This window comes from Drosophila elegans, unplaced genomic scaffold, assembly GCF_018152505.1.
Source record: "Drosophila elegans isolate 14027-0461.03 unplaced genomic scaffold, ASM1815250v1 contig_520, whole genome shotgun sequence".
NCBI classification, from domain to species: domain Eukaryota; kingdom Metazoa; phylum Arthropoda; class Insecta; order Diptera; family Drosophilidae; genus Drosophila; species Drosophila elegans.
Window position 1 is genome coordinate 4,134,195 of NW_024545903.1, and position 25,000 is coordinate 4,159,194.

At 41.8% G+C, this 25,000-nt stretch overlaps 4 protein-coding genes across 16 annotated transcripts; all 4 read left to right on the forward strand.

Annotated features, from left to right (window-relative positions):
• The first annotated feature begins 214 nt into the window (after positions 1–214).
• Positions 215–904, forward strand: LOC108145387. The gene is made up of 2 exons (XM_017270782.2): positions 215–321; positions 383–904. Exons 1-2 carry the CDS (start codon positions 287–289, stop codon positions 822–824), a joined length of 477 nt encoding a protein of 158 aa, XP_017126271.1. The 5' UTR covers positions 215–286; the 3' UTR covers positions 825–904.
• Positions 905–1,353: 449 nt separating this feature from the next.
• LOC108145549 (ras-related GTP-binding protein C) lies at positions 1,354–3,192 on the forward strand. Its single transcript, XM_017271049.2, has 6 exons — positions 1,354–1,421; positions 1,490–1,548; positions 1,629–2,099; positions 2,164–2,382; positions 2,447–2,589; positions 2,644–3,192. The coding sequence occupies exons 2-6, from the start codon at positions 1,546–1,548 to the stop codon at positions 2,963–2,965; spliced, it is 1,158 nt and encodes a 385-aa protein (XP_017126538.1). The 5' UTR covers positions 1,354–1,421; positions 1,490–1,545; the 3' UTR covers positions 2,966–3,192.
• Positions 3,193–4,148: 956 nt separating this feature from the next.
• Positions 4,149–13,763, forward strand: LOC108145431 (PDZ domain-containing protein GIPC3). Of its 5 annotated transcripts, none has more exons than XM_017270848.2 (2): positions 4,149–4,261; positions 12,563–13,763. In XM_017270848.2, exon 2 carries the CDS (start codon positions 12,676–12,678, stop codon positions 13,693–13,695), a length of 1,020 nt encoding a protein of 339 aa, XP_017126337.1. In that variant the 5' UTR covers positions 4,149–4,261; positions 12,563–12,675; the 3' UTR covers positions 13,696–13,763. The 5 variants fall into 5 exon arrangements, with proteins under 5 accessions (XP_017126337.1, XP_017126340.1, XP_017126341.1 ...); XM_017270851.2 differs by lacking the exon at positions 4,149–4,261 and adding an exon at positions 11,538–11,656; XM_017270852.2 differs by lacking the exon at positions 4,149–4,261 and adding an exon at positions 11,540–11,635.
• LOC108145429 (phosphatidate phosphatase LPIN3) lies at positions 4,152–24,404 on the forward strand. 9 transcript variants are annotated; one of them, XM_017270839.2, is made up of 12 exons: positions 4,152–4,261; positions 17,998–18,415; positions 18,921–19,129; positions 19,197–19,334; positions 19,407–20,528; positions 20,572–20,689; positions 20,845–20,973; positions 21,068–21,263; positions 21,327–21,538; positions 21,605–22,105; positions 22,264–22,367; positions 22,733–23,361. In XM_017270839.2, the coding sequence occupies exons 2-12, from the start codon at positions 18,236–18,238 to the stop codon at positions 23,097–23,099; spliced, it is 3,276 nt and encodes a 1,091-aa protein (XP_017126328.1). In that variant the 5' UTR covers positions 4,152–4,261; positions 17,998–18,235; the 3' UTR covers positions 23,100–23,361. The 9 variants fall into 9 exon arrangements, with proteins under 9 accessions (XP_017126328.1, XP_017126327.1, XP_017126332.1 ...); XM_017270838.2 differs by lacking the exon at positions 4,152–4,261 and adding an exon at positions 15,027–15,248; XM_041709844.1 differs by lacking the exons at positions 4,152–4,261; positions 22,733–23,361 and adding exons at positions 15,028–15,248; positions 23,714–24,404.
• Positions 24,405–25,000: the final 596 nt, after the last annotated feature.

Sequence of the window (25,000 nt, forward strand, 5' to 3'; positions counted from 1 at the left end):
ATCGGTTGCTACAAAAAAAAAATGATCTGATTATATTATAATTGTAATTTACAAACAACTTTCTTTTCTTTATATATATGTATGTGTGAATTTTTGTATATATTAAAAGCTATAATATAAAAAACATTACCTAAAAAAGAATATTATTTTTATTTTGTAAACCATCGATAAGTCGCTTAACTTTTTGCCGGCAATAACTGGCTCTATCGTTTGCACATCTCTAACTCCTCTCGAACAGCTGTTTAACCAATTTTGTTATGAAATTTTTTTGAGTTTCACATTGAAAATGCTGCGTTTACTGACAAAAGCAAAAGTCCTGCGGTTAGTTAATATAAGTAAACAACTAAAATATATTAACGGTGATAATTTATGGATTTTGCAGGCAACTGGTGCCAGCAACAGACGCTACTCCGGCGGTGTCCCGCTTCTATGCTAAAAATCAGGGAGCTGCTGGCAAAAAACCGCAGGAGGACACAGTCAGCAACGAGCCCATACAGTTCTTCGGCAGCCAGGCGGCCACTTGGCGGGCGAAGGACACCAGGAGCGGCGGAAGCGATGAGTCCCTTTGGTACCAGCCCTACGTGATCTCCGCCAGCTTGGCCGTATTCCTCCTGTACTTCTGCGCCCTGCGCGAAGAGAGCGACATCGATCTGCGGCTGGAGGGCAACCTGTACGACCATGTCAGCGGTTTGGAGGAGGTCCAACTGACGGTCAACTACAAGTACAATAAGGAGCACGGACTGGACACCAAGGAGCAGGAGCAGAGGCTCAGGGAGCTGGGTGTCGATCTTGGCCAGTTGGATGCCAAATTGGCCGCCCAATAGTCTTAGAATTGGTTAAATATACGTTTTTTCTTTCGTTAAGTTAACAAGTTGGTTAAAATTAAACTTTTTAGCAACTAAAAGGAACATTGTGTATGATTTCCATGATTGTGTTAATTTTTATATTTGATTCATTAAATAGGTATAAATGTTTGAAACATTAAGCTTAATTTTAGGTTATAAAATAACTCAAATTCAAGCTTAATTTCCTTGGTTATTTTCAATCCTTAATTGCATAATTGTCTCAATTTCTATCCTTGAGACATAAACCAAGAATATGATACAAAGAATACCAAAATTAAGTATTAATGTTTTAAAATATTAATCTAAGTTTAAAGGAATAATTTATTGCAATAATAATCAAGAACAGTTCAAGCTGTATACAAATTTGAAGCTCAAGATAAGATTATTAAAATTGTAACTCAAACTTAAATTTATTTGAACGGATGCTTCCAAACTGCCATCACTGAGTGTGACCAAATTCGCATTCACTTGACTATCGCCCCCAGCTGATTGCTATCGATAGGAACAGCTGAGTTCCGCCCGCAGGTGTGCACACATTGAGATTCCGATAAGAAACCCGCAGGAAAAGTAGAAAAGGTAAACTGATCCAGCCAGCTATATATCTATTATCTGAGCGTTTCATGCACACATGCGCTGACACACAGTCGGCTCCACCCCCAAAAGCAGATTCCAGTGGAGCGCGAAAGACTCCGACGACAGCATGGTGAGTAGACAAAGAAGCCCTATCGCAGTGGCCCCCGCCCATCGCAACCGCCTGATTTGCATCCAATCACGTCTTTGCAGAGCTACGATGACGATGACTATCCGGCGGACACGTTCCCCAAGGACTTTGGCTATCGCGCTTACAACCAGGACGGCTTGGAACTGGAGCCAAATGCTACGGGCAGCAGTGAGACAAAACCGCGCATTCTCCTCATGGGAATGCGCAGATCCGGCAAGAGCTCCATCCAAAAGGTGGTCTTCCACAAGATGTCGCCGAACGAGACGCTCTTCCTGGAGTCCACCAGCAAGATCGTGAAGGACGACATCAACAACTCCAGCTTCGTGCAGTTTCAGATCTGGGACTTTCCTGGCCAGATAGATTTTTTTGAGCCGACCTTTGACTCGGACATGATCTTCGGCGGCTGCGGTGCCCTGGTCTTTGTCATTGACGCCAAGGATGACTACAATGAGGCGCTGACCAAGTTCAAAAACACAGTGCTGCAGGCGTACAAGGTCAACCAGCGCATCAAGTTCGAGGTGTTTATACACAAGGTAATATCCGTGATTTAGACGCTTATCGGCTGTGATAACCCAGTGACACCTGCTTGCTTCCCAGGTCGATGGCATCAGCGACGATTCGAAAATGGAATCGCAGCGGGACATCCATCAGCGATCGTCGGACGACCTCAGCGAGGCGGGCCTCAATCAGATCCACCTGAGTTTCCATCTGACCTCCATATACGACCACTCGATCTTCGAGGCCTTCTCCAAGGTGGTGCAGAAGCTGATTCCCCAGCTGCCCACGCTGGAGAACCTGTTGAACATCTTTATACCAGTAAGTTGGATTCGGTTTTATTTAGTCTCAGTTGCGTGTTTAGCTAATCCTGTAATCCTTGTAGAACTCGGGCATAGAAAAGGCCTTTCTGTTCGATGTCGTTTCCAAGATCTACATAGCCACGGACTCCTCGCCCGTCGACATGCAGACCTACGAGCTTTGCTGCGACATGATTGACGTGGTCATAGATCTGTCCAGCATATACAGGTAAGCTGACTAATTTATTTATTATGACTGCATAAAACTAATTGGCTCTTGCAGCTCCGAGGAAACCGCCTTTGACAGTGGAAGCTCTAGTCTCATCAAGCTGAACAACAACACGATACTCTACCTGCGGGAGGTGAACAAGTTCCTGGCCCTGGTCTGCATCCTGCGCGAGGAGAACTTCAACCGGCAGGGCGTCATCGACTACAACTTTATCTGCTTCCGCGACGCCATTAGCGAGGTGTTCGAGCTGCGGCTGAAACGCCAGAAGCAGCTGGAGAATAACGACCAGGACGACGATGACCTGGTCGTCGAGCAGTCCCTGATTCGCCATGGCCACGACGCAGCTGGAATGTCGCGGGCGCAGCCAATCAATTAGGCGCACTTTATAAACCCCAAGCGGCGAACCGCTTTTATTTTCCCCTATGCTAGCTTCTCTGTGGATACTTCGATTCCAATTTGTACGTTTCTCTTCTGTTATATCTGCTGTTACTTTTGTCTACTGATACGTTAAGTCGCCACTCTCACAGAGCAGCTTAACAAATTGCCCAGCGGTTGAAATTAATGATAATACTACCAATAAATATGTCTATTTTTAAATACAAACGAGTGTGGAATATTTGACCTATCCTTTTTAATATCTTTGGTTTTTCTTTCTGGTGAAAGATGGCTTTTTCGATTAAAAATCCAATTTATACTTAAAGTTTTACCAAGAATGGGCTTTTAAGCTAAAATATTATTTTAAAAAATGATACCATATTTACAAAATAAAAAGAAAAAGTAGTTTTTAATAGAAGATATTAAAGACTTTTTTGTTAATAACTCTTTTCAAAATTTTGGACTATAACATTCATTGCAGCGACAGATTATGGCAAAGGCCTGAAACAAGTGTGTTTCCTTGTATTGTTTATTGACGGTGTAAAAGTTCCGGACAATTAATGCTTTCAAGACTGCAAGTTAATTTGTGTTTTAATATCTACCGCCAAAACTCGAATTTATACATAATGGTTTGAGTCCCCACTAGATGGAGTTTCAAGCCGCAATTCGATAATTGCTTATCGATATTTGCCCACCTCTAATGGCGAAACAGGTCACACTGGCGCTCAGCTGCTTCAGTTGTTGTTGTTTTTCCATTTCTCCAGCGCGAGGTCCGAAAAATTTCCGAGCGCATCGCAACGGTAATTGTCCGGTGGTTAGTTAAATAACGCGACTAGTTTTAATAGCCAATTGTGCGGCGACAGCTTGGCCCAAATTCAATTTCAACGCCCAGGCGCTAATTGCTTAAGGCACCAAAAAAAAATAAATAATAAAAAGCTGATAAAAAGTAAGAGAACCCTGGAAAAAGTGGTTGTGTGTGTATTTGGCGAAGCACTGAAAAAACCAGTTAGTTCGCAGTGAAAGAGATTCAATAACGTGTTGGGAGAAAAGAGAAGAACAAATTGTTTCGAGTGTTTCGAGGCGACAGCAACAACAAATACAACAACAACTGGTCCGGTACGAAAAAGTCCGCTTTCCTCGCTTATTAGCGGTGCTTTCCTCGGGCCCACGATCTCAAAAGTCAACTGGAAATCGGCGAGACCTAAAACCGGGCTATCATATAGCAAATTACCCGCAAATTGATATATGTATATGCAAGTGCATCATCATCGTCAGCATCTTAATAAAACCCAAGCAGGTGCGTACCGTTTGCAAACTTTCGATATTATATTCGTCTGATCGGGATCTTTCCTCTCTTGCTCTCTCTCTCTCTCTCTGGTGTCTGGTGTCTACTATACAGCACATATCATTATCTTTCGGTTATTGTTAACCATCTTAGGCATTCATTCAGCAGTCGGTTCCCCATTCATTTGCCTAACATACATTTTTTTAAACCCGTCAAACAAATAAAGTGAAAGGTGGCGGCACGCGTTTTCCCATCTATTCTATTGTATTTGGCTTCGCGACAGCAAGGAAAGCGAAATCGTTCTTAGTCATCAGGATTTTCGGGGGGTGGAAGATGGTCAAAATCAAGTAGGATTTATTCCGCCTGGCAACAGGCAAGAATGTTGACAGAAAGGGATATAAAAATCCCATGTAGTCCAATCATTACATCGATTTTTTCCATTGTTTTGTTACTTGTAAAACAAGGAAAGCGTTCTTAAAATAAACAATTTCCAAAGGATTTTTTTTTGCTATTGATCAAATCAAATATTTGATAAATCGCAAATACCCCACGATTATTTTAATTATTTATCCGTGTAGGAGATCTATTAAATTTCAACTAAACTCTTAAACCATGAAATATGTGAAAACCTCAGTAGAGAAACACCGCCTGACAGCCGGCATGATAATTCCCTGTTGACCCCCAGCTTTTTATTGATTTTTGCAGCTGCTGGGGCGCACTTAATTATTAGTTTTATACCACGACAAGTGTTTCGGTACCACACCCACTTGTGACAGAGGAAAAAGCGTAAGCGGAAATGATTTCATACACCGAAACCCACCCTTGAAAATGAAAACACACCATGTTGAAAACCGCGTTTCCATGCTTTATGGCCATAGCCTGCCCCAAGTCGCTTTTCCTCGTTTTCTCGCTTTTATGTTGAGGTTAGGTCACCAAATTCATCTGATTTTCGGGGTGCCGGCTTCTTTGCGTCGTCGCATAAAAAGATGCTCGAATTTGGGGGGTGCAAAACGTCATGCTTTTCGTTTTCGTTGAATTTTCACGGCCGAATTGATTTTTCAAACGTAAACGATACAAAATGTTTCGCAGAAATGGCGATAATAAAAGCGCCATTTCATTTTCGCAACCAACACGCACATCGAGGTAATTAATTACACTCATTGCCGTTTGTCTTCCCTCTTACAAGACTAAGGCGTTAATTCAGCCAGCACGTGCGTCTACTCTCATTGAGTTTTCCGTTTTTCAGTTTTCATCTGCTCAACAAAATTCTCTGCTTGCCCCCCCGAAAAATAGGGGGAAACGAAAAACGCAGCCATGACCAAAGAAATTCAAAACTTGAGCAATTTGTAGGCAAATTAAGGTGTTAACTAACCGTGAAGTTGGTCAGTGGGCAACCCAACAAAGATGCTCTAACTTAAAGTTTATACAGAGTGAAAAAATAAACCCAAAAGTAGATGTTCTAAGTGTGGGTTAAAGCAATAGATTTTTTTTATCAATTAAAATCTATTATAAAAAGTCCTTAAAAAAATATACCTGAGTTGAACTCTCACATCTGGGTGTTGATTGTATTTTTAAATCGAATAAAAATGATTGAGATGTACTAAAAGCAATACACTGAGAAACAAGGGACAAATTTTATAAATTAAATTTTTGTAAACTATTTTATTTTTAAGAAAAACTACTTCTCCAATCCTAGATCTTTTTGAATGGCTTAAGCTATTAAAGTATTAATTTCATTGATGCATTTCCGTGACACGGCTTCAGTAGTTGTAAATATTTTCCTCTGTGTAGTCGCGGCACACGAGCCCCTCGGAAATGGTTTGATCGATTCGATTCCTTCGTCTGCTTCCGCTTCGTGGCTATCGGCTGGTGCCTTTTGCCCGGCCCTCCGCCACTTGCTAACAGTTGTTTTCGTACGTGAGCAGCGCTCGGTTACGCAGATACTCGCTGTCAGATACTCAGATACTTTTCTCCATGGATGCGATTCATTGTTGTCCACTCCACGCTCTCCGTTCTTCGGCTCTGCAAGCGGAAGCAACTCCATTTATGTAAATTGCTTGCGTGACATTTCAATGCGACCGGGCGGGCGCTTTATGAAAAGCTGGAGCGGAATGGTTCGAGCGGGACGAGGGGCGTCAAAGAATCGGCTCCATTGTTGGATCCACAGATCTCGATGCCAGGGTTGCCAGCCCATTTATCTGGAAGATGCATCGTCATGCCAACAGTCGCCAATCAGTTTAACTGTGCTTTTTTATGGCCGCACTTTGCGCTTTTTATGCGCACTCATAGCCGCACATATGCAATATCATTGCAATAACGTTTTTCCAATCGGTATGGGATGATATACCTTGTATTAGCGTGAATGAATATGCTTGTTTTCCATCTGCGTGATGTTCTAGTTATCCGCCTTTATTATCATGGTAGAAGTATAAAAACCTTTGGATTACTAATAAATCTTTTAAAAAATTTGCATCAATAAATCAATTTATCAGTGATATAAACTTTTTTATTTTATGCAATTTAGTTTTTCAATAAGCATGGGATAATTTTTTCATAAAAGGTACATTTTAACAACTTTTTTTTTAGCATTTCCCGTTTTAATTATTTCGAGTTTCCGTTCCGATTCCATCTCCATAATTTGTGAACTGATGAAATAGGCATTAATAAAAACAAAACAACCTTCAGATTAACATTTTCAGAGAAATGTTATTAAGAGATAAAATTTCATATTTGGGTTTATTTTGTCGGACTGCGTAAACTTGGCCCAAAACAAACTTTGCCACGGGTTTTGGGCCTTAATTCGTTTGTTTAATTTGCTTTTTCGTGCTCGCAGTTCAGCGAGGTGAAACGGTTAAATGTTTTTAAAACTGCCCCAGTGTTTTCCTTTCGCCATGTGTATATGGCTTTGCGTGTGTTCATTGTTATTTCGGTTTGCCGCCCCAACGGTGTGTGCGCATTATGCTAACTAGACCCTAATGTCGGTGCCCGGGTGTTTTGAGTGCTCCACATTAGTGTATCGTAAAATATGCTCCATAAAGGGCCATTCGATATGTTTTCAGCCAGGGCTGCAGTGCAGTTCCACGTAGTACGAGTTCATTGCACTAAATCACACAATCATAGAGCAACGACTTTGTGCCGGGACCCTAGTGGGTAAACAAAAAAAAACGAGCCAAAAAACCAACCATAGCAAATGGAAAATGTCAGCAAATTATGAATAATGTAGTGAAAAATACAGGAACGACAGAAAAACGTGATCAGAAAATGACACAAAAAGCAGTGCATAAATTATATGTATTATCGGCCAGGCGAAGCGACATTTAAAAGCTTTTGCTTCGCCCACAGATCATCTGAATCTGAATCATCGGTGGAAATACGTATTTCTTCGTTGACAAATTGATATTTGTTTATGCGAGCTGCTTTTCATTGGGAAACTGATACTTCTGTTTGTCCGTAACTGAAACTAACCGCCCGTTGTCATTGGTTATTTATTTCTTAGCATTTTTACACTAAAAACAACATTTTCCAATTTGCTTTTTTATTATGTTAGTTAATAATTATTAACTAGAGGTTTTTTGACTATTCATTGACATTTCGAATAGTTAAAATGAAAAAATTATTTTAAATATTTAAACTATGTCGATAGTAAAACATTCTGGAAATAACGATTTATGTATGCTTCAATATTTTATCTCATCAAGTTAATCATAAATATTATCTTCAAATAAATAGTTATTTATTTAAATATGTAAAGCGTATGTTGTATATTTTCTGTGTATCGTTTTCTTTCATTTCATATGGAATCTCAATTTTCTGCTTGTCTTCATGGTTTGCTCACAAAATGTTGACATTTCGAATTAAGTTTCACCGTTAGCAAAAGATCAGACGGTGTTCACTGGATTTTCGCACTCGGCCGAAAAAATTGACCTAGTCAACGAAATGCGAGATCGCCGATCTCTTCTTTTTCTCTTTTAAAGAGTAAAACTTGTTTGATAACTTTTGAAAAGCTTTGGGAGAGCTTTTAAACACTCTTAACAAAGAGAGACGTCTCTTAAAAAGGTTCAACTACTTTTTTTCTCTTTTTAGATAATTTGTTTTTGGCATTGACTACTTGGTGGTTATGTTGATACTTTAAACATTGGAAAAAAATTTTTCCCAACCTTTGGGTTCCCAAGGTTTCCCAACAATTCAAATCTAGAGTTTCGGGAATGATAGTTGAACCTAGACATGCAAAAAGTAGAAAAAAAAGCAAATGTTGGCTAAGTACAATCGCCAATGAATTAATGTATTTAAATCAAAGTTCAGCCTAAGTTAAGGGTTGTCGCTCACCTTTCTCCTTATTTTATTCAACGATTTGCTAAGAATATTAAGTAGGTACTTGGGTGTATACAAACTTGCGCAAACAAACAACAATGTGGGTGTTCGAATACTGATTAAAAACAAGTGCAATATAGATTGCTGCAGCAAAAAAAAAATTAATTTCTTTAAAAGAAACCCAATAAATAACAATAATATTTGTTTCATTAGCAAACTTAATAAGTTTCATGATTTATTCTTTAACCAAATTCAATCAAATCTGTCTGTTTTGAAAAGCTTATTATTTGGCTATTTTAAATGATCTGAAAAATGCCAAACAGTTGAAACTTATATGGTTTAAATATAAGGCCTAAGAACACAGTTTAAGGATTTCGGTATAGAAATTAAACTAGGAATTAAACGGATTATATTTATATTTTTCAGACTTAATTATTAAAGCTTTCCTTTTTTTTTTTGGTTGAATTTTAATTAAATGTATATAGTATTTAATTGTTTATATGGCTTCTGTGTTATATAGTTTTCGTATACACAAACTACTGGAAAGTTTTCGAGAACATTATGCTATTTTTCACTGTATAAAAACTTGGCGACCCAATTTAAAATCACTATCCAATTCGCCACGCGCGTGTCAATCGTGCAATGGTGTGCGTATCTATTTGGGCACGTATTTTGTATTTATATGACTTTGTTTTTCTGTAATAAAAACGAGTCGTTAATTAAACACAGCGATTATTAACAGAGTTCATAGCACAACAACTTCAAAAACTTACTAATAGTTTGCTTGAAAGTTTAAGTACTTGTGCTTTTGGTATATTCCCACCCCCTACGTATATCTATTCTCGATCCGTTGGGGTAAACAATCGCGCATTTTGTTGTTTACACATTGCACTCCCAAGCTCTGGCTGTTGTTATTTTTAAGTGCACAATTTCTGTAATTTGACAATAGCCATGTGCAATTGTTGTTGCCGCCAGTTGTTGTTTACAGCAAATTAAAGCTCTTTTACATATCCATCCCACAATAATCTACATTCTGAACGTCGAGCCCACCGATTGCGACCAATGGCAGCCAAGTAAACAAGCTGGTGGGCTAAGCAAAACAACACCATCAGCCGGCAACGCGGAAGCGAATTTGTTTACGTCTTATCCAAGCAGCAATTAGAGATCGGAAAAACAGCTTAGGGAGCTCATATCACCGCAGTTATGACTCCACGTCTCTGACTACCCACGTTTAATATTTTTTTCTTTTTTAGCGTGAAAATGCCTAGCAAATAAATAAAATCTAGCTAAAAGTATAGCAATAATATTATGATGCCTTTTAGTGGTTTTTAAAAAATATGTATTAAAAATATTTTTAAAAGTCAAAGTCAAATTATTTTTAATTCCCTAAATGCTAGAGAATTTTTTTGAATTTTATGTTTGAATGTGTGAATATGTAACTTTTAGCATCAACAGCAAAGTTTTAAAAAAGAATTTACGGTCTGCCACAAAAAGTTAAAGTTTTAGATCTTCGGGTTTTGAAATAATGACAAAGCAAAATAAACAAGACTTACACACTTTTTAGAAAAGAGTGCCGCAAATATCTTGTACAGCAAAAAACAGATAAAAAGAGCAAAGCTATTTTGAAACCCATATATCGTTGAAGTCTCTCTAGAGATTACTGTAAAACACCAGATAAAGACTTCAAATCAGAAGATCAAGGTTTAATTAATTTTCTTACACTTTTCCATTTAATAAAAAAAAAACTTAGAAAAAATAAAAATATAAGTGTATAATACATAAGGAAAAGCAATTATAAAACCAGGGTAACGAATCCAACGGTTGTGACACTCTTGAAGTTTTTGTCGCGATTAGTTATTTGAAAAAACGAGTTTGTTGAACGAAAAACACAGCTAAAAAGTCAACACTGCCCCCCAGCTAATGACCCTCGTGTCATAACTTACGATAACATTCGGGCGTATTTTTACGTACACAATATCATTTAGTTGCCACCAACTTATGGCTGAAAGCAGACTTTTTCGGATGGCAAGATCATTGCTCGCACCGGTTTCGGGTTTTTTTTTTGTCGAAGGGGGCCTGCCTTCTCAGCCGGCTTCCGCCTTTGGGGGCACATTAAATTCTATGCTCCACCTCAACTGCGTAGTTCGTTTAGCCGGTGCCATATAGTTCCATCTAGTATCTGCCGATGTATGTCAATCTATGTATATGTATAAACGAGTATTCTTGGTTTGTTAAGGCGTGAGCAACTCACGCGCTCTCAACTATTTCGACCTTGATGGGACTGTCGGCATTATCTATCCACTGGCTATTCTGTTGTTTTGCTTGTTATGACACTCTGAATATATTACATTGTAGAAGCGGCTTGCACATATATACGGGAATGGAGATATGTACTATGAATGAAGGGGCTCGTCTCACGTTGCTTACTCGATTGGGATGTATGTAACTTGTTTTTAGTTAAAGCTGCGAGAACCAGTTTATGTCTGTGCCCTGAATAAAATACGTTGAAAGTGCTTTATCTTGCACCTTTAATTTCGTTTGAAATAATTTTAAAATGGGTGTTTTAAAGAAATAACCATACCAATCAGGTTAAAATACTAAATAATTGTCAATTTTAAATTGATATTTTGTAGATAAGATTAATTCAGTAGACCAGTGAGTTATAATAATTATTATAATAGATTTATCATACTTGCAATATAAATATCTCATATTTATTTAAAAGGTTTTAAAATGAGCAGTGGGGAGTTGTATTATTAAAGTCTGAGAAATATTTCTGGAGTCTAACATTAATGACTTATGTTGTAATGCATCTCGAGTTCTATAAGTAATAAGATTTTTGTCAGTGTTTGATCCATACTCTCTTGATTGATCAAGACGAATTGAAGAATTTAAGTTCATTGGGTTATGGGCTTAAGTGATTTATGCCAGCAAAGAAATCAAAGGAAGCGTGTGGCAAACATTTTCTATTGTTTATTTTATTTATTAGACATCTCAGCTTTAGTTGTTCAAAATTTAAGTAAGTAAATGCAAAATCCCAGACATAATAACAAAATCAAGCGTCATTTCTCTTAAGTACGTACAATTAACAAAGAAGTAAGTAGGTTCATGAACTACAGCTTTTCTTCAGCGGAAGTGCATTGGAGATAGGAAGGGAAACTAACTGCCATCAAGTGGCCAACTTCGGCCAGTGGTTCAGTTCACATTGACGGACTGCTCGGGACGGACGTTGACAGAGAGTGGAAACTTTGCGATAAACCCTCGGTTACACCCGTATCTTTTGCCGAGGCTCTTATCTTGTGAAGTTGTCTTATCGGGCATATGCGTTGAATCTTATCGCTAGCACCAAAAAGTCGGGGAAAAAGTAGTGAAAAGCAGTCGCCTCAGTGTGACAAAAATTGGTTGGAATTCAATGTGTTTCTCCGCAGCTCGTCCATGCTATGCTGCTTTAGTAGGGTAATAATTAATCAATTGATTACGATGTTTAGTAAATAATAATTAGTGAGAGTGCTTATGTGTTTTAAGACCCAAGTTAAGAACTATTTGAAAAGTTTAAGAGCTTCGACACGTGTCTAACCTCAAATAGTAAAAGAAATTCGATGAGTTGACTTGAAATTAAAACAAAGACCGGTGATAAGGTGTAATCGAAGAGTACGAGATCGTACTGACTCTAATCCTAATCTGGCCAGATCGATTTCTGATTCATAGCTCCAAATAATTGGCCTTGGTATTTGCACTTTCCGTTTGCAATTTACGACCGATTCGAACCGACAAACCGATTAGATAAACCTGTACGCGTAGCCTGGTTGTGGGCTGTACTTTACAGTGTTAACTTACACACACTCACACACATCCCTCCCCCCAATTAATCGCCACTAACTCACCCACCTATGACTAAGTCCCAGTCGAAACGACTGCCACAAAACTTACTAAAACGCAACGCCTAACAACGAGTGTAATCGCCTAATTGCAAGAGCATCCCCATTTCTTCTACGCACACAGATCGGGATCAAGAGCAAGGTAACAGGCAACGGACGATCGCAGCACTACATGTTCCACAACTAGAGGGAGTTTTCCGACCCAAGGATTAATTAAGGACACCATCCCATTCCATTATGCCGCTGTTCACGAGAAAATCACCCAAGCAGGGACCCACTGTGGACGGGGGCTCACAGTTTGGTAGTCGATCCTCCATGAATTCGGGATCCTCACAGGGCAGCCACATCAGCAATAACAATAACAACAACGGCACTCCGGAGAAGTCAAAGCCACCACTGGTTTTCCACTGCCAACTGGCCCACGGCAGTCCCACAGGCCTCATCCACGACTTTTCCAGCGTTCGAGAGCTATATCAGAAGATCGCCGAGTGCTTCGATATATCCGAGAAGGACATCCTCTTCTGCACCCTCAACTCGCACAAGGTGGACATGACGCGTCTGCTGGGCGGTCAGATCGGCCTGGACGACTTCATCTTTGCCCACCGCAAGGGTCGGCCCAAGGAGATCGAGATTGTAAAGTCGCAGGATGCCCTGGGCCTGACGATCACGGACAATGGAGCCGGCTATGCCTTTATCAAGCGGATCAAAGAGGACTCGATCATCGATCGCATAGAGCACATCTGCGTGGGCGATCACATCGAGAAGCTGAATGGTCAGAACATGGTGGGCAAGCGGCACTACGAGGTGGCGCGCATGCTCAAGGACATAGCCACCGGCGAGACGTTCACCCTGCGCCTGGTGGAGCCGGTGAAGAGCGGCTTTCAGGGCATCGGACCGCGCAGCCAGTCGAGGGCGTCGGGCAGCGGATTGGCCGGTGGACGCAACTACGGCAGCGGCAAGGAGACGCTGCGGTTCAAGGCCAATGGAAATGCAGAGATCGAGCCGAAGTTCGATGAGGCGACAGTGGCCGGGATCGAGGCCATCAACAACCTGCTCGAGTCCTTCATGGGCATCAACGACACGGAGCTGGCGTCGCAGATCTGGGATTTGGGCGACCAAAAGTCCAACTCGATGGACTTCGCCGAGGCCATCGACAACTCGGACCTGGAGTCCTTCGGCTTCACGGATGACTTTATCATCGAACTGTGGGGTGCCATAACGGATGCCCGGCGCAAGTCCACGACCAGTCCCAAGTAATTGGGCTTCTGTACCAGAGCTAGAGTTTGCCTGCTTATTGTTGGGGTCCAATAAAACCATTGAAACGAGGTGTTGTTCTTAGTAATTGCTATTATCTATCTGCTATCTGAATATGTTTTGTTTTAGAGCCTAGTTATATTTACCACATATCATGCTACAATCCCATATACAAACATATGTCGTCTGCCTTTGCCAACTATTTAGTTATTTGTACTCTTCACGGTAACCTATTTATTATATACATACATATATATTCGTTCAGATGGACGGGAGGAAATGATGAGGCATTCATACTATATATTTTTGGTACAATTTGTTCGATGTACATACATACGTATAACTATATTTCTTTAGTTTTATCACTTAAACTATGCAAATACATTTAAATTATTTAAATCGTAATTGATTTTGTTTATTTGTTTTCTTTTTGGTTATTATTGTTGTTTGAATTGGTAAGTTTTGTTTATTTGATCAGTACTAAATTTGATTCATAAATACGAACTATAAGTCTTTCGTACACGTCGTTATCTTTTGTTGGCACCCATTGGCATTCAAAAAATATTCCACAGTCCCAAATTGTGACGAATTGTTTGGCTGTTTTTCTCTTAGCGGTTTTATTGTCTTCCCACCATTTGCTTATATTGCCGTCGAGCATATTTTGACCATGGATCATTTGAGGACTCATTAGTATACTCTAGACACTTCCTGTATCAAAAAATTCATCTTGTTATCCCGAAAACATTTCCAGTGACGTAGAAATCGCACCATCGCAAAATGACGCTTTTTCTGGGGTCCCGGACTCGGATCAGATCATATGAGAACACTTACAATTATTTTATTTATTACATGTATGTATGGAGCTTTCGATTGCACATAAACAGCTGCTGTTTGGCGTGCGAGCAGCTGATAAGCACAGTTATTAAGTCTCGCCAAAAGAGAGGGAGAGAGAGACTAAATGGTGGGCAAAACTCAAACACATGCTTATATACAGTTATGATCAAATTTATAGTAGTGTTTCCAAAGTTTAAAAAATAATATTTCTCCATTCTATAATTTAGTTGAAATGAGAATAATTTCAGTCAAGTTTGTCTTTAAACAAATACCTAATGTTCGGCACACTCTTAAAAATTGATCAACTTTTTTGGCTGGCTACCAAACAATTTCCTATTATTCTTACCTCCGCTGTTTAGTACATAGATATGACATGGCAACAAAAGTTACATGACTTTCCGGTTTTACAGGTTTGTGGCGAAGCTTTCGCACTCTCTCTCTCTCTCAGCGTTCTCTCACTCACTCGGGCACCTGCCTAATTCGATTAGCCGCACTGCTCCAACGCTCAGTCTTCAAAAAAGATTCGACGGAGCAACAAGTATACGGAAGAATCCGAACAGTGAATAATCTAAAAGACCGAAGAAACACACAAGAACTCTTTAAAAATATTGTGAAAAAAAACCCTGAAAATAACACGGAAAGCAGAGTGATTCGCCATAGTTTCGCTAGTGTTTTCAAGGGCAACAATTTTATACAGCTGTGCGGCGAATATAGTGCCAGAGGTATAGTGGATTACATACCGAAAACCAATGAATTTTTTGAAAATTTCCATTATACTAGAGATGATCAGTCGAGAACGAACGTACGCCTGCAGACGTATTTCTTGGCAAGATCTTTGGTTAGACTTTGTGCCCGTGTTTGTTTGTTTGTTTGTTCGGTCGCCTCTTTTTATTCGCTCGCATTCCCCGATTCCCTGGACTTTGATCGTGACTCAACACAAAACAGCAAACAGTCGCAGACCCAGACCCATTAAAATGCATATTAAAACTAAACTCAACGCGAAATTGAACCAATCTGCCTCGATTTAATTTTCGATTTGGTGCGGGAACAAAGTTTGCGTGCTATACACTGTCTGGTCAGAGAAAAGTCAAAGTTTAATTTAAACTTGTTAGTTAAAAGATTCCTTATTAATTTTTATATTTTTATTGTCCACTCTCGTAGAAAAAATGACATTTATCTTTTGTCTGAAATCGTCCGAAATATCAATATTTTAGTTGTACATATGTGAAGCGTTATCTCAGAGTTGTTATTTGTGTGGAAACCCGAGTTCCCTTTGTGTCTTTGTCTGGATACATGGTACGTACTTAGCTTCTCTTGAAGTTGGCCCCATTCTGGGGTTTCTTTGTTAGTTACCGCTGTGACTTACCGCAGTTACTCTTGTTACCATCGTCCGATTTCCATGTGTTTCATCGAATGTTGTTTTGCTACCCGCTTCTGCTCCACGATTCACGCTTAACATGGCTCCACAGCTTCGCAGGTGAAAGTGAAGTGGGGCCGCAACGCGTGACAGATGGCGTGATGTCTGCTGTTCGTTTGCTGCGTGCATTTGTAGGACTCCCGATTGAGCACCCTCCTTTACTACACGGAGAGAAAAATATGTGTCTTTTTAGTCTCATTACTAAAATAGTTTGCAATCAATTTTGCTTCTTAAATAATATTCTAATTGAAGTTCTACAAATAATGAACTCTATGTTACATTTCCAAAAATAATATCAAAATGGAAAATGTGTTTTTTTTTCGTATCAAAATTGACCAACAAAACAATTTAAACATAACATCATTACAATAAACAGTCAAACTATCTTAACAAACAAGCGTGATGAATAATCTATTTTTTCAATATAACATTGTATTATTTGTTATCTTTATTATTTCAGCGGATTTTAATTGACAAAAAAAATAAATAATGAACAAGTATTGATTAGATTAATTTGTGCTTAGGGACTATTGATTTCAAGTAAATTAACAAAACAGAACTGTTACAAATAGAAAGAGACAATTTTTTGTTTAATATTTGCACAAATAAACAAATGAAGTTTTACACTTATTAAAAATTTTGAACAGCAAGTATCTAAATATTTGAGAATTTTGTTAGATTTGAAGTTGTTTAATGTATGGCAATTGATAAAATCAAAATTAAATTCAACAAATAATCTATTTGTTTTTGCCTATGCAGATCAATTCACGCTTTATCTACAAATTCTTTCGAATTCCCAGCCAAGGTAAATATAATAATCTCGTCAGATTGTCGGGTATGTGAAGTGCGATATCGTCGACCGTTGGCACGGCTTCCAAAATCCAAAAATCTAGCAATTATTGTTTGTTAAATTCGCTTAATTATTGTGCAATGTTGGACATTGAACTCTATGGCTAGTTATTAACTGACTTGTTCGTGTGTAGTTCAAGTTGTAAAGCCTGCGTTCCACTCGATATCGCGTGATGTCTTTCGGCAGTGCCCATGATTAATTCATACTTACTGAACGCCAATGTGTTTGTATTCTTCGGGTTTATTTATTCTGTGTTTTATCATTTGCGAACAGTAGAACACGCCACTGGCATCGGTAACAGTCTTTGATAAGCAGCGTTCGACTAGGTTTATCGCCCCAATTCATCGGTGACACTCGTAAATAGTTTTTATCCCAGATAAGCATTCGAAAATGCCTTCATCGGGGCCGACAGCCCGTATAATTATATTTACCCTGCCTTTCAACGGTTTATCTTGCCTTGAACTTGTGGTAAATAAACTTAACCGAGCGCAGGGAAAATGAAATGAATTACATTTAAATGGCATCGCACATTTACAACATTGGCCAACATAATAATGCAATTCTTTTAAACATGGCCCAAATGGCTATTCATAAAAACCATAACTTTGTGGCAGGAAATAGGTTTCATATAAAAAGCTATTTTCAAATTATGGTATTAAATTTCATCAAACAAAAATCATTCCTAACGATTATCGTTGGCCCGATCACCAACCCTTTATGCTTTATTTTGTATTGAAAGTTCCTTTTATTTTTCAGTTGGTTGCTATGGTTGTGACCCCAAGTGTTGAATACATTATATGTAGGTAGCTGCTTTGTTTATAATTTTCATTCTGTGGTTGTATTTTCAACGTCACGTCCGCCGACTGGCAACATTTCAACGCAAATGTACCGTGTTGCCGCGGTGACATTGCTGTTGCTGCGGGGATGTTGCCGGCGGTCAGCAACACATTGCTAGTCGGCTTTGTCTCTGCTCTATAGCAACTCACCTTGACTTTGAGCACCCAGAGTAGAGTGACAGAGAGACGAAAAGGTTAAAAATACAATTTAGGTGCATTGTTGGGGCTTCCAAGCACGGGATGTCCTCTCCTCTGATGCAATTTATCTATTTTCTGCAGACGCTCGCCGTTGCCAAGCCGAAATAAACGTCGAGAAAATGATGGCCTATACAAATTACTCACCACCGTTTCCGCTTTGCCCTTTACAGCTGCCGTATCTCAGAGGCGGGTCCAAAGTCGCAGTGCCGATATTCTTCGTCAATAAGCGGCGCATTTGAACGCCTGCCAATAATTATGGCTGCCATATAACCACACACGGCATAGGCAAACACACAAAGTCGGAGCTTTGAGATTAGACAAGCAGTTTTCGGGGAGATCAAGGAGAGAAATCCCCAGCAGTAAGGAAACCCATTTTCCGGGAAGACCAACAACCGAAGCAGATCGAAGATGAACAGCCTGGCGCGCGTCTTCAGCAACTTCCGCGACTTCTACAACGACATAAATGCGGCCACCCTCACGGGAGCCATCGATGTGATCGTGGTGGAGCAGCGGGATGGCGAGTTCCAATGTTCGCCCTTTCACGTTCGCTTTGGCAAGCTGGGAGTGCTAAGGAGTCGGGAGAAGGTGGTAAGTGTAACCATTAGTCCTGTAAAATCAAATCTAGCAGGACAAAGCTTAGATATAATTCTATGAACTATATGGTAATGCAATAATTTGTCTAGTTTCGGAAGAGTTTTTTTTTATTATTAAATCAAAGCAAAAATTGGTGATCTCATTCGTATCTATACTTAAGGGAATTTGCCTAATGTGAAAAAATTAATCGAGGGACTTTGCCTGTTGTAACTAATAAACTTTAAACCTGACGAACTTGGACCTTAGGTATTATATATATCAAGAGTACACGTATCTTGTGAACGAGATATTGCCAGAGTGCTTATCATTCTTATAGATATGCAAGCAATCATATTAAATACAGAAAGAATAAATAATATATATACAGTGTACAGTATACAGTACTATGTCAACATTTCATTATTTTTGCAATTTTATATTTTCTTACAATATTACACAGCTATCTATAAGAAATATATTTGAATTACTTATTTATTTATTTTTATTTTCACTCAACTAGGTGGACATTGAGATAAATGGCGCCCCCGTGGACATACAAATGAAGCTGGGCGACTCCGGCGAGGCCTTCTTCGTGGAGGAATGCCTGGAGGATGAGGACGAGGAGCTGCCAGCCAACCTGGCCACATCGCCCATTCCCAACAGCTTCCTGCAGTCGCGAGACAAGGGCAACGACACCATGGAGGACATCAGTGGTGTGGCGGCCGACAAGTAAGTGAGATGTGCTTGCTTCTCCACCAACACCCAACTCATCCTGTCACTTGCGAAATCATTTTAGAAACGCTAGCGAGGATTTGCTCCTGCCCCTGCCATTGCCGCGACGCAACTCCATTGACTTCTCCAAGGAGGAGCCCAAGCAAGCCGCCGTCGAGGGCAGCAAGTTCGAGAACCAGGTCTCGGATTACTCGCAGCGCAGGTACACAATGCCTATCCATACCCAAGCAATCCGGGGACATGTCTAAGCAAACGCATTTTGTAATCCTAACAGGCACACAGACAACACGCTGGAGCGTCGCAATCTGAGCGAGAAGCTTAAGGAATTCACCACCCAGAAGATTCGCCAGGAGTGGGCCGAGCATGAGGAGCTGTTCCAGGGCGAAAAGAAATCGACGGAGTCGGAGCTGGAGAACCAAAGCAAAGCTTCCAACGAAGCTGAAACAGATAAGGATGTGCAGAAGGTAAAGGAGGAGGAGCAGCCCAAGCCGGACCTTACCCTCACTCCGGTCACCACTAGCGAAGCCACCAAGGAGGTGTCCAAGAGCAAGACCAAGAAGCGGCGCAAGAAGTCGCAGATGAAGAAGAATGCCCAGCGCAAGACCTCCTCCAGCAGCTCCGTGGGCAGTGCTGGCGGTGGTGATTTACTCTCGGCGGAGACGGCCTCCTTGTTGGTCAGCAACATTGATGAGGGCGATCCACCCATATCCAGTTCCACCAACAACAACAACAACAACTCCTCGTCAAATGATGAACAACCGTCGGCTCCTCTGGTCACCGCCCGCTCTGACAACGATAGCCCGCTAAGCGAGATCCCGCACACTCCCACAGTGAATCAGCGTCTGGATTTGGACATTCACTTCTTCAGCGACACGGAAATCACCACTCCTGTGGGTGGTGGTGTTGGCGGATCTGGTCGTGCCGGCGGACGACCCTCGACGCCCATCCAGAGCGACAGTGAGCTGGAGACGACAATGCGTCATACGTGTATGGATGAGGACGAGATCGCCGCCTCGTGGAAGTGGGGCGAGCTGCCAACGCCGGAGCAGGCCAAGAACGAGGCTATGAGCGCCGACCAGGTGCAGCAGAGCGAGCACCAATCGATGCTAGGCCACATGTTCAGCTTCATGAAGCGGGCCAATCGGTTGCGCAAGGAGAAGGGCGTTACCGAGGTGGGCGACATATATCTATCCGATCTGGACGCCGGCAGCATGGATCCCGAGATGGCGGCCCTGTACTTCCCCACGCCCAAGTCCAAGGAGACTTCCGCGCCGCCGGAGGAGGATGGTGAGAGTGGCAATGGAACCAGCCTGCCCCACTCGCCCAGCTCGCTGGAGGAGGGTCAGAAGAGTCTTGACTCGGACTTCGACGAGACCAAGCAGCAGCGGGACAACAAGTGAGTTGAACTTGGGAGAAGATTACAATACAATATCCTATAGCCTTCATATCGCTCACAGATATTTGGACTTTGTGGCCATGTCCATGTGCGGAATGTCGGAGCAGGGAGCAGCACCCTCGGACGAGGAGTTCGACCGTCACCTGGTCAACTATCCAGACGTGAGTATTATCCCGCAAATGGCCGCCATTGGTGCTATGTTCTGTGTGTGTGTTTAAGTTCCATGCACTATTCACTGCGCCACCCCACGCACTGCATCCCGCCTTGTTAACCAGTCTCTTCCCATGCCACGCCCTCATTCGTACCATGCGCGCAGGTGTGCAAAAGCCCCAGCATTTTCTCATCGCCTAACCTAGTCGTACGGCTGAATGGCAAATACTACACCTGGATGGCTGCATGTCCCATTGTCATGACAATGATCACCTTCCAGAAGCCACTAACCCATGTAAGTTGGCCCCAAAGCGCCAAGCCTTTTGTGTAGACCGCCCTGCTTGCTTTCTGCTCTAACTAGACGATATCTGATATTCCTCTCCGATCAGGATGCCATTGAGCAGCTAATGTCGCAGACGGTGGAGGACAAGTGCTTGTCCGGCGACGACAAGCAAGAGGCGGCCGCCCAGGCGGACAATGTGGGCCAGACCAAGCGCTACTGGTGGAGCTGGCGGCGATCGCAGGACGCTGCGCCCAACCATGTGAACAGCGGTCATGGCATGCCACTGGGCAAGGATGAGAAGGGTAAGATAAATGGAAAAACTGCACCTTAAGTGATAGCCAAACTTATAAATCAATCTCCTCCAGATGGCGATCAGGCAGCGGTGGGCACCCAAACCTCAAGGCCCACTTCGCCCGACATCAGCGATCCCACGCTGAGCAAGAGCGACTCACTGGTGAACGCGGAGAACACCTCGGCGTTGGTGGACAACCTGGAGGAGCTGACCATGGCCTCCAACAAGAGCGACGAGCCCAAGGAGCGCTACAAGAAGTCGCTCCGTCTCAGCTCGGCTGCCATTGTAAGCTCTGAAATCAAATCCTTTCCATAATTGGCCAAAGATTAAACGATTCTTTGTCCATCATAGAAAAAACTAAACCTCAAGGAGGGCATGAACGAGATCGAGTTCAGCGTGACCACCGCCTATCAGGGAACGACGCGATGCAAGTGCTACTTGTTCCGCTGGAAGCACAACGACAAGGTGGTGATCTCGGACATTGATGGCACCATCACCAGGTCGGATGTGCTGGGCCACATCTTGCCCATGGTGGGCAAGGACTGGGCGCAGCTGGGGGTGGCGCAGCTCTTCTCAAAGATCGAGCAGAATGGCTACAAGCTGCTCTATCTGTCGGCCCGTGCCATCGGCCAGAGCCGAGTGACACGCGAGTATCTCCGGTCGATCCGGCAGGGTAACGTGATGCTGCCGGAGGGTCCGCTGCTGCTCAATCCCACGTCCCTCATTTCGGCCTTCCATCGTGAGGTGATCGAGAAGAAGCCGGAGCAGTTCAAGATCGCCTGTCTATCGGACATACGCGATCTCTTCCCCGACAAGGAGCCCTTCTACGCCGGCTACGGCAATCGCATCAATGTAAGTCTGGCCAAAGCATCTCAATTTAAGATACAATAGCCCTGATTCAATCACTTATTGAAGTATAAAAGTTGAAATGCAGTCAGGGTTTGGCATATCTTAATACCAAACAGTCTGAGTTATATTATTCAATCCACCGTATTTGTAATCCCTTCCAGGACGTGTGGGCGTATCGAGCCGTTGGCATTCCCATCATGCGCATCTTCACCATCAACACAAAGGGCGAGCTGAAGCACGAGCTGACCCAAACATTCCAGTCCTCGTAAGTAGCGATCCGTTGATGCCCTAGCCTAGTGTTTAGCCCTAACTGCACATGTGTCTCTCCCATGTATACTATATGGTTCCGGTGTTGCTCATTACTGAACTCATGCCACATCCGATAACGTTAACTAATTCGCAAAACAAAACCAAATCAAACCAAACAACAAACGCTAATTGGCTCAAGTCGAATTAACTTCATCACGTAACGCTAGGTGTCTCTATGCTGTTTGAGTGTACTTCCTATCTGTGTAGTATCTATCCATTGTACTACCCACCCAAAAATCGCACCCCACTCAATCAATCAATCAAACGATCGAAAAGCCTGCCAAATCCAATTCAAGCATTTTGGTTGTCAAATTTACACAGTGGCTACATCAATCAGTCGCTAGAAGTCGACGAATACTTTCCGCTGCTAAACAACCAGGATGATTTCGATTACCGGACGGACATCTTCGACGACGAAGAGTCGGAGGATGAGCTGCAGTTCAGCGACGATTACGACGACGAGGTGATTCACATTCACAGTGAGGAGAGCAGCGATGAAGATGAGGACGATGACGATGACGAGGCCCTCTACAACGATGATTTTGCCAACGACGATGATGGCATCCAGGCGGACGTGGCCTCCGGCGACGATCAGTCCTCCAATATGGGTCTCATTATGCGAGTCCGCCGCGTCTCCACCAAAAACGAGGTCATCTTGGCCTCGCCCCCCAAGTGGTTGAATTCCTAAATTAGCCACAGTCCTATCCCAAGCCGATGGTTGTGCAGCCTACAAATTGTGATAAGTTTTCTAAGAAAGAGAGAGAGAGAGAGAGAGAGAGTTAGGAGTGTCCTATATATGTCTGTGCCTGATGTGCCAGGTCCGCGAGCTCCAAGTTCGCCGACCAGTTATGTTTGGAAAGTATTCTGCTCCCAGCAGGTCTTGATGTTTAGTTTTAAGGATGACAATTATATGAAGTACTCAACAAAATATACCTTTATTTTCGCTGTGATGGTAATCTTTTATTTTTGACTTTGATCGCTGAGTGTGGCATGAGTTCTGAGCTAAATCCGGTAGTTTCATATATCTGTAACTAGAGTATATCTAGATGATTACTTAAATACCGAACATTCTTAGATTAAGTAACGGTAAGTATTTGTTTTCCATAGTTCGTGTTTTGCGAGTTTTACTGTATAAAAAAAAAATGCAGTATATCCCAGGGCGTATATCCTGATTCGGGCATTCCAATATATAGCATAGCATAACCTCGGGCTGCTGTCGATCGACAAAGATCATAGCATAACCCTGGGCTATGGGCTCTAATATTATACATGATCTGATCAAGCCTGCCTTTTTGCTTCCAGATACTGCAGCATGACGTACATTGTGGATCAACTGTTCCCGCCGGTGAAACACGACGAAGCCTCTGCTGAGTTCTCCAACTTCAACTATTGGCGCGACCCCATCCCCGACTTTGAGATCCCCGAACTGGAGACGGCACTGGTGCCGCCGAGCAACAAGTTGGACTTGGCCACCCTGCGACCCATTCCCGAGAAGTGAACTGGTTCCTTACTATATTACCATATTTATACGGATATGCAAACACACACACTCTATATAGCAGATATCGCTTTTCCAATTTGTTTGCTTAGCCTCAAAACCCTCTAGATGTGCTTACCAAAAACGAAATATTTATAACTTTGCATAAACTTAGCCAGAATTCGCGATTGCCTTGGTTTCATTATCATTTCGAACTTTACCATTCGATCGTTTCTCGTCAAGTGAGTGGACTTAAGTTATAATCAAAATTGAGTTATTATAATAACTATATAGTTAGTTCCTTTGAGACTCCTGCAGGTTCTTAGAAGATGCATATTCCAAATGGCGTATGGGAGTTGTGATTTTCGATTTCATTATTTTTTCGTATGTGATCATTTAAATTTAGTTCATTGTGATGAGGTTTTTTTTGGAGTTTTTATGAAAACTGTGCTTTAGACCTATGTATACTTAACTGATAGTGTTTCAATACAAATAAATGCTTCAAATTCAAAGAAAGCCGAAATGGACTCGTCTCTGCTTGCGAATGGAAATCCACCTGTTGTCTGGCTGTTGATATACGATATGTATACGTACATATATACTTATGAGTGGATTTGGGCACTCAATTCCCATGGGGCCCACTCATGTTGCAATGGAAAATTCTCGAAAGTGGGTGCTAAATCGGCAGGCTGTGGGCAGCACTCTATGACATCCAATGTGCGTTGGCGGGGGGCGAATTTCATTTGTCAACGTAATTTTGCCAATTCAATTAATGCTCATTTAATGCAGAGCAGACCGACTCTCCATCCAACAGCATACACAAAAGCCCACAGATGTCCAAGTGGGCAGTTTAAGTGACCACAAATGGTCGGTCAAGCAAACGCAGTGGCAGATCCACTATTTCTGGGGGTCAAAACTTCCCAAAAATGGGGGGTTTGTAAGCAATGATTTTGTAGATGTTAACACTAAGTATTGTTCTTGCTTGTCGGGCTCAAAAGTTGTACTTAATTATAAGACAATAGAACTAAATATGAATTTTTCGCGCGGTCAATGATTCCAATTTTCTTACGCGTAATGAATGTTGGTTCTATAATTTTTTATTTTGGTACCAA